We start from the raw sequence: 9869 nt of genomic DNA, 5'->3' as shown, positions 1-9869 counted from the left end.
ACTTAACCCTTGAGTTTGCTGACTCTGCTTGGAGGTGATTCTTTGGAGAGAGACTGGCTAACTGCCCTGGGAATTTGCTTTCATAGGAGGCCAAGGGAGCAGGTGCCTGAGCAGCTGGGAGAGAGTGTCTTGTTTACAATGTAAACTCGTGTGGTTCACACTCCTGCAGGCCCAGATTCTGGCCAAACGGTGCAAAGATGAGTCATCACAGAGGAATACAGGAAAACAAAGGGGGAATGTAGCAGTATGAAAGAGGGGAAAGAAATTAAATAGATAAAAACCAGTAATAGCTAAAATGAGACCTGCAAGAGACAAAGAAAAACAATAGGTTAGATGATTAGAGCTAATATTTCCAACTTTAGGAATTAAAAAATGAAATGTTTTGGAAGGCAATTATTCAACATCTGATGAATTTTATTTATTTATTTACTCACTTTATTTAAAGCAACTTTATTAGGTGAAACTCTTTTCTACACACTATGCTATATATTAAAGGAAATATCCAATACAAGGACATCTAATTCTAAAGGAACTCAATTCCAGTATTTTCTAAAGCATTTAATATATTTTAGTAATTCAATCTAACATATCAATAAATTACATATGTACATTTTCCCACCTCAGAAGTGGTTTGTCTCACAGGCTAAATTTCTTAGGGAAAAAAAACACAAGTGATAAACAGATACTTAAAAAATATTTTTAGAGAATCTCCATATCAATTAACATATTTTTACTGCAGGTACTTATAAAGTGCTTAACCTAATAAAGTAAAAGTGAAAGTGTTAGTCGTTCAGTCATGTCCAACTCTTTGCAACCCCATGGATGTAGCCAGTCAGGCTCCTCTGTCCATGGAATTCTCCAGGCAAGAATACTGGAGTGGGTTGCCATTCAGTAAAAAATAATTAAGAAGTAAAATGGCAGAAATTAAAAAAGAGATGTCTTAAAGAAGGAAATAGGTAAATATTTTAGAAACATACCATAGTAGCTTTTATCGAACATGTGACAAAATTTGGTCTTCCCTGGTGACTAAGATGGTAAAGAATCTGCCTGGAATGCAGGAGACCTGGGTTTGATCCCTGGGTTAGAAAGATCCCCTGGAGAAGGAAATGGCCACCCACTCCAATATTCTTATCTGGGACATCCCATGGACAGAGGAGCCTGGCGGGCTACAGTCCATGGGGTCACAAAAAGTCAGACGGGACTTAGAGACTAACCAACAACAAAGTCGCATGAACATATGAAGATAAATGTACAAGGATATCCAAAGTGGTATATATATTTTAAAATGAAAACTGTGACACAACCTAAATTCCTTCAACAAATATTCAGGAAGCACCCATTAGGGTCCCTCACTAAGCTTAACATCTTCATCTGTGCCTCCCAACTCATCCCTTCCCACATTTTCAAAAACAAGACTTGTGCTGCCAACCCTTCATCAATCACCATTTTTCCCCTCTCAACTATAACTTTCCCATCAGTGTAAAGCATGATGTCATTATCATCATTTCAAAAACAAACAAAACACAAACAATACTCCTCCTCGACTTGGTTCATTTTCAATTGATCCATCTTTTGCTGAGCTTAGAGGAAATTCTTTGAATGTCTTTTCTTTCCCAGATGTTTCTATTTCTGCACCTTCCATTTTCTAGAAACCCAACCCAAGTTTCTATCCCCATTTCTCTCTGACCCTCATCAAGGTCCCCACTGACCGCTGTCTTGCCAAATCCTACAGCAATTCTTGGTCGTCATCTTACTTACTCTGTCAAAGCTGTCTGACCGAGTAGGCCTTTATAAAACATATTCCTGTTATTTGTGATGACTTCTTCTTCAGCCCTTTCCTGTTCTTTCCCATGTTTCACGGTTGAAAACTCCATGGTTTTGGGCCCTGATCTCTTCTGCAATGGTATTCTCTTCCAAAATGACCTCATCCATCCCCATGGCTATAAATAGCATCCATGAGTAGATGACTTTTTTTGGGGGGGGCAAGCATGTGGGATCTTAGTTCCCCGACCAGGGATAGAACCAGAAACCCCGGCAGAGGAAGCATGGGATCTTAACCACTGGACTGCCAGTGAATTCCCTGTTGATGACTTTTCAGTCAATATCTCCAAGCCCAACCATCATCTCACCTCCCCTTGGAGAACTCAAACACCTAACTACCATCTCTACTTTGACATTTAATAGATCATTCAATCTTAACATTTCCATATTATGGTTCTTCATTTCTTCCACCTCTTGTTTCAAAACCAGAGCTTCCCTAGTCTCTCCCATGTCAGCTGATGTAGCCAGCAATCACCCAAATAATGACTCCTGCCAAAAGCCTAGAGTCGTTCTTGATATTTGTCTCCCTCACCATCACCCTTCTCCTCCATTCAGTCCATCAGCATATCCCATCAACTCTCCATCCAATATATATCCTGGGTCTGACCACACCTCACTATATTCCTAGAACCTCACTGGGTTATAACTTTTCTCTGAAATGAACTCCTACCGGGTCACTCTGCTTTTGTTCTTGCCCCCTGAACAGTCCACCAGCTACTTAGCAGCCAGACAGATCTTGTGAAATCCTAGAAAAATTCACATCACATCTGTGCTTCAATCTTTAATGGTTTTCTGTGGCTTTATTTATTCTCAGGAATAAATTGCAAACCTCTTCCCAGGACCCTAGTGATCTCTCACAACAGCCACCATCTTCCCTTTCTGCTCGCTCCATCCCAAATCCGCTGGTCTCTGGGTTCAAACCAAGCTTGCTCCCATTCCTGGAACTCAGCCCCAGCTCTTTCCTCTGCCTGGAAAGCCCTTCTCCAGATCATCATGTAGTCTGACCTTATTATTCAGTTATCTTCTCTAGTTCATCTTCTTGAGATTTCCTCATGACCAATCAAGAATAAAACTTCACTTGTTATCTCTACCCCCTTACTAGATATGTTATAACTTACCACTCATTTATTTGTTTGCTCTCTTTATTCCCCTTCTACTCATCTACATCGATATTAGGGACATCATCTATTTCACTGCTGCCTCTTTAGCACCTACAACAAAACCTGCCACATAATAGGTGTTAGTATTTTTTGAATGAATGAATGAATGCTGGAAATCTTCTTAAGATATATATTTAACTGAAAGAAAAAGCAAGCTTCAAAATTATATGTACAACACTACTGCATTTAAAATAGATAACCAACAAGGGCCTACTATATAGCACTAGGAACTCTGCTCAATACTCTATAAAAACCTGAATGGGAAAAGAATTTGAAAAATAATAGATACATGTATATGTACAACTGAATCACTTTGCTGTACACTGAAACCAATGCAAAATTACTAAACAACTATACTCCAATGTAAGATAAAAACTAAAAAAACAGCATGTAAGTCAAGCCCCATTAATATTAATACAACAAATATCTTAGTATACACTTATAAAATGTTTTATATATAATATTTGAATGAATGTGTAGGAAATTTTTCAAAATATGTTTATATTGACATATAACTAACATGTAACTTTGTGCAAGTTTAAGGTATATAATTTGTCAATTTGATACTTTTATGTATTACAATATGATTACCACCATAACTTTGTTTTTTTATTCAAGTCTGTGTTTTAAAAAATTCATCTTGTTTATTTATTTATTTTTGGCTGCACTGGGTCTTCATTGCTGTGTGTGGGCTTTCTCTAGTTCTGTTGAACGGGGGCTACTCTCTCGTTGCAGTGCACAGGCTAATCTTTGCGGTGGCTTCTCCTGTTGCAGAGCACAGGCTGCAGGGCATGTGGGTTCAGTAGTTGTGCTACACAGGTTAGTTGCCCTGCAGTCTGTGGAATCTTCCTGGACCAGGGATCAAACCCGCGTTCCCTGCATTGGCAGGCAGCGTCTTAACCGCTGGACCACCAAGGAAGTCTACAACCACAACTTTAGCTTGCAACTCTACCACATCACATCACTTCTTTTTTGTGATGAGAACATTTAAGGTCTAGTCTCTTAACACCTTTGAAGTTATATACACAGTATCGTTGGCTATAATCACAAGGCTGGGCATTAGATCTCCAAAACTTATTCATCTTTAAATTGCAAGTTTATACACTTTGACCAGCCTCTCTGTAATTCCTCTACTCTCGGTTCCTATTAACTACCATTCTGCTCTACAAGTTTCCACAAGTTCAACTTTTTTGGATTCTCACATATAAATGAGATAATACTGTGTTTGTCTTCCTCTCTGACTTAGTTCACTTAACATAATACCCTCAAATTCTGTCCATGTTGTTGCAAATATCAAGATTTGCTTCTTTCTTGTGGCTGAATAATATTTCCCCTTGATGGGGTGGGAGGTGGGAGGGAGGTTTAAGAGGGAGGGAACATATGTATACCTATGGCTAATTCATATTGATGCATGGCAAAAACCAATAAAACGTTGCAAAGCAATTATCCTCCCATTAAAAATAAATAAATTAAAAAATATCCCTCCTTTCTCTCTACATATACAGGAATATATATACATATATATATATATACACATATATATATATCACAGTTTCTTTATTCATTCTTCCATTGAGGGACATTTAGGTTGTTTCTGTGTCTTGGCTATTGTGAATAATCCTGCAATAAATGTGGGAGTGCAATTTTTTTTTTTTTTTTTTGCTGCACTACATGGTTTTGCAGGATCTCAGTTCCCTGGCCAAGGATTAAACCCAGCCATGGCAGTGAAAGGCTGCAATCTTAACCACTAAGCCACCAGGCTTCCAGATATCTGATATCCTGTTTATTTCCCAAGTCATTTATTAGCTGAGAAAAAGGAAACTTAAAAACAGTGTATCATCATCAAGACAGTGTGGTACTGGCACAAAGACAGAAATATAGACCAATGGAACAGAATAGAAAGCCCAGAGATAAATCCACGAACCTATGGACACCTTATCTTTGACAAAGGAGGCAAGGATATACAATGGAAAAAAGACAACCTCTTTAACAAGTGGTGCTGGGAAAACTGGTCAACCACTTGTAAAGAATGAAACTAGAACACTTTCTAACACCATACACAAAAATAAACTCAAAATGGATTAAAGATCTAAATGTAAGACCAGAAACTATAAAACTCCTAGAGGAGAACATAGGCAAAACACTCTCCGACATAAATCACAGCAGGATCCTCTATGACCCACCTCCCAGAATATTGGAAATAAAAGCAAAAATAAACAAATGGGACCTAATGAAACTTAAAAGCTTTTGCACTACAAAGGAAACTATAAGTAAGGTGAAAAGACAGCCCTCAGATTGGGAGAAAATAATAGCAAATGAAGCAACAGACAAAGATTAATCTCAAAAATATACAAGCAACTCCTGCAGCTCAATTCCAGAAAAATAAATGACCCAATCAAAAAATGGGCCAAAGAACTAAACAGACATTTCTCCAAAGAAGACATACAGATGGCTAACAAACATAAGAAAAGATGCTCAACATCACTCATTATCAGAGAAATGCAAATCAAAACCACAATGAGGTACCATTACATGCGCCAGTCAGGATGGCTGCCATCCAAAAGTCTACAAGCAATAAATGCTGGAGAGGGTGTGGAGAAAAGGGAACCCTCTTACACTGTTGGTGGGAATGCAAACTAGTACAGCCACTATGGAAAACAGTGTGGAGATTTCTTAAAAAAACTGGAAATAGAACTGCCATATGACCCAGCAATCCACTTTGGGCATACACACTGAGGAAACAGATCTGAAAGAGACATGTGCACCCAATGTTCATCGCAGCACTGTTTATAATAGCCAGGACATGGAAGCAACCTAGATGCCCATCAGCAGACGAATGGATAAGGAAGCTGTGGTACATATACACCATGGAATATTACTCAGCCATTAAAAAGAATTCATTTGAATCAGTTCTAATGAGATGGATGAAACTGGAGCCCATTATACAGAGTGAAGTAAGCCAGAAAGATAAAGAACATTACAGCATACTAACACATATATGTGGAATTTAGAAAGATGGTAATGATAACCCTATATGCAAAACAGAAAAAGAGACACAGATGTACAGAACAGACTTTTGGACTCTGTGGGAGAAGGCGAGGGTGGGATGTTTCGAGAGAACAGCATGTATATTATCTATGGTGAAACAGACCACCGGCCCAGGTGGGATGCATGAGACAGTTGCTCGGGCCTGGTGCACTGGGAAGACCCAGAAGAATCGGGTGGGGGGGGGAGGTGGGGGGGGATCGGGATGGGGAATACGTGTAAATCTATGGCTGATTCATATCAATGTATGACAAAACCCACTGCAATGTTGCGAAGTAATTAGCCTCCAACTAATAAAAATAATTGAAAAAAAAAAAAAGAGAACGATATCTTAGAGAATTCGTAGTAGTAATAGAAATGTAAGGAATATCTAGCTTTTAGTTTCAGATAACTTGTATTCATCATTAGAGACATGTTTGGTATTGTTTGACATGGGGAACTCTTCTTAAAGTCATTAGATCTCTAAAATAAACAAAACCTTATTTCATTATCCAAAAAAAATAAAATAAAATAAAAATGGTGTATAAAGTCAAGTGCCATTTCTCTTACTACTAATATCAATAAAATATCTATATATATGTATATATACACTCAAATCTTATTGAATATACCAATTATCAACAATGATTATCCTTGCTGAGGGGATTTGGGGACATTTGCTTTCTACATCACATATTTCAGTAAAATTTTAACTTTTATATTAACCACAAATTTTTTAATCTGAAAAAATATATGTTAAAAGTAAAATCAAGCGCTCCGGTCTAGATGTGAGGGCATCTGCCGGGCCTGAGGCCGAGTTCCACCCTGGCTTCCCGGGATGTCGGTGGCTTTCGTACCGGACTGGCTGAGAGGGAAGGCAGAAGTCAATCAGGAGACCATCCAGCGGCTCCTGGAGGAGAATGACCAGCTGATCCGCTGTATCGTGGAATATCAGAACAAAGGCCGGGCGAATGAGTGCGTCCAGTACCAGCATGTGTTACACAGAAATCTCATTTATTTGGCTACCATCGCAGATGCCAACCCAACCAGTGCTTCAAAAGCAATGGAATAGTCTTCCAGTTGGCTGTTGTGAGGAGTAATTGAATGTGATCTATGTCCTATGAAATGGATATTTGCCAACTCAACTGCTTAGAATGTGAATGGAACCTCTGTGGCTCTTTTAAAAATGTGAAAATGTGAAGAAAGCTACTAACTTAACCATATTCTCAGTATAAATATTTAATAATTAAGTGGATTCCCTCAATTAAGTTGACTCCAAGTGTCCTCCATCCTGAAATAAGTGTGTTTGGATAACAGAGATATAATGGGCATCTTCAAGTCAACCTTTTTAGTTTCAAACTGAAGAGGAAACTGAGCAGGTATTGGGCGATCAGCAGGAATTGGTGAGACTTTCCACTGAGACACTACCAAATGGACATGTGACTGTTTCTCCCTCCTACCAGTTTGTGGTTGTGGACCTCTGACTGCTCTTATGTTACTTTGAAATAAAGCTTGCCTTCCCACAAAAAAAAAAAAAAAAAGTAAAATCAAGTAAAGTACAAGCATTTAGAATGCAAATGATGCTGGAAGCTAATTAGATAAAATATTAAAATGTGGAAGTTTGATATAATATTATGATCACATAATTTTATATGACTAGATGAAATTAAAATGTATTGGGGGGGGGGCTTCTCTGGTGACTCAGTAGTTAAAAAAAAAGCCCACTTGCCAATGCAGAAGAAACGAGTTCAATCCACGATCTGGGAAGATCCCACAGAGGAACTAGGCCTGTGTGTCACAACTACTGAGCCTGTGCTCTAGAGCCTGGGACCCACAACAACTGAGCCCTAGCACCACAAATACTGAAGCCTGTGTACCCTAGAGATCATGCTCTGCAACAAGAGAAATCACTGCAATTAGAAGCCAGTGCACCACAACTAGAGAGTAGCCTCCGCTTGCCACAACTAGAGAAAAGCCCATGCAGCAATGAAGACCCAACACAGCGATAAACAGATAAATATATATACACACATATATATTTAAAGCAAAATGCATGGGTAAAAAGTTTCTTTTAAATGCACGTCTCCACACAGAAAGCGAAGAAGAACTAAAGAGCCTCTTGATAAAAATGAAAGAGGAGAGTGAAAAAGTTGGCTTAAACCTCAACTTTCAGAAAACTAAGATCATGGCATCTGGTCCCATCACTTCATGGGAAATAGATGGGGAAACAATGGAAACAGTGAGAGACTTTATTTTGGGGGGCTCCAAAATCACTGCAGATGGTGACTGAAGCCATGAAATTAAAAGACACTTGCTCCTTGGGAGAAAAGTTACGACCAACCTAGACAGCATATTAGAAAGCAGAGACATTACTTTGCCAACAAAGGTCTGTCTAGTCAAAACTGTGGATTTTCCAGTGGTCATGTATGGATGTGAGAGTTGGACTATGAAGAGTTGAGCACCGAAGAATTGATGCTTTTGAACTGTGGTGTTGGAGAAGACTCTTGAGCGTCCCTTGGACTGCAAAGAGATCCAACCAGATGATCCTAAAGGAAATCAGTCCTGAATATTCATTGGAAGGACTGATACTAAAGCTGAAACTCCAACACTTTGGCCACCTGAGGTGAAGAACTGACTCATTTGAAAAGCCCCTGATGCTGGGAAAGATTGAAGGTGGGACGAGAAGGGGAGGACAGGGGATGAGATGGTTGGATGGCATCACCGACTCAATGGACATGAGTTTGAGTAAGATCTGGGAGTTGGTGATGGACAGGGAGGCCTGGCGTGCTGCGATTCATGGGGTCACAAAGAGTCGGACACAACTGGGCAACTGAACTGAACTGAACCACACAGAAAACAGACCTAAGGACATGAGGAGAGGGGAGGAGGGAGAGGGTGGGATATATGGAGAGAGTAACATGGAAACATACATTACCGTGTGTACAACAGAGAGCCAATGGGAATTTGTTGTGTGATTCAGGGAACTCAAACAGGGGCTCTGTGAACCTAGAAACGTGCATGGGGAGGGGGCATGGGTGTACCTACGGCTGATTCTTGTTGATGTAAGACTGAAAACCACAAAACTCTGTAAAGCAAATATAGTTCAATTAAAAAAATAATAAAGTGGCAAAAAAAAAAAACCATTGCATGTCTCCACTCTGCTCTCTGCTTGGTGCCTGTGTGGTATGGACTCAATGAGCTATTCTCAAGTCATCTGTCACTCTGGTTGAGTTCAGCCAGGGAGGAATCCAGTAAGAAAAAATGATGGAAGAGGAAAGCAAGCAAAGTCGGGTTGTTATCCCCCTTCCTCCCTCCCTGAGAGGTCTCATCGTGTTGGCTGTGTTCCTCAGACGGGAAGTCCCCATTTTCTCAGGGCCACTAACTGTACAGAGTCCTCTTCTCCATGATCCTGGCAACTGTTCCCTCCCCTTATCCCCTTCCCACAGTGAGCCCCAGCTCCTAAATTCACACCTTTGAAAATAAACCCTCTTCAATTACCTGAGGAGCGCCGAAGAATTTATGCTTTCGAACTGTGGTACTGGAGAAGATGCTTGAGAATTCCTTGGATAGCAAGGAGATCCAACCAGTCAATCCTAGAGGAAATCAACCTTGAATGTTCATTGGAAGGACTAGCGCTGAAGCTGAAGCTCCAATACTTTGGCCACCTGATGTGAAGAGCCGACTCATTGGAAAAGATCCTGATGCTAGGAAAGATTGAAGGCAGGAGGAGAAGCAGGCAACAGAAGATGAAATGGTTGGATGGCATCACAACTCAATGGACATGAGTTTGAGCAAGCTCCAGGAGATGGTGAAGGACAGGGAAGCCTGACGTGCTGCAGTCCATGGGATTGCAAAGAGTCAGAC

At 40.0% G+C, this 9869-nt stretch overlaps 1 protein-coding gene across 1 annotated transcript; it reads left to right on the top strand.

The window, feature by feature from the left end:
- Nucleotides 1-6784: 6784 nt before the first annotated feature.
- On the top strand, nt 6785-7228 carry LOC122451045 (SS18-like protein 2). Its single transcript, XM_043483527.1, has one exon. The coding sequence runs from the start codon at nt 6844-6846 to the stop codon at nt 7075-7077; it is 234 nt and encodes a 77-aa protein (XP_043339462.1). The 5' UTR covers nt 6785-6843; the 3' UTR covers nt 7078-7228.
- Nucleotides 7229-9869: the final 2641 nt, after the last annotated feature.

This window comes from Cervus canadensis, chromosome 12, assembly GCF_019320065.1.
Source record: "Cervus canadensis isolate Bull #8, Minnesota chromosome 12, ASM1932006v1, whole genome shotgun sequence".
Lineage (NCBI taxonomy): Eukaryota > Metazoa > Chordata > Mammalia > Artiodactyla > Cervidae > Cervus > Cervus canadensis.
This window is presented reverse-complemented; position numbering and strand designations above follow the sequence as displayed.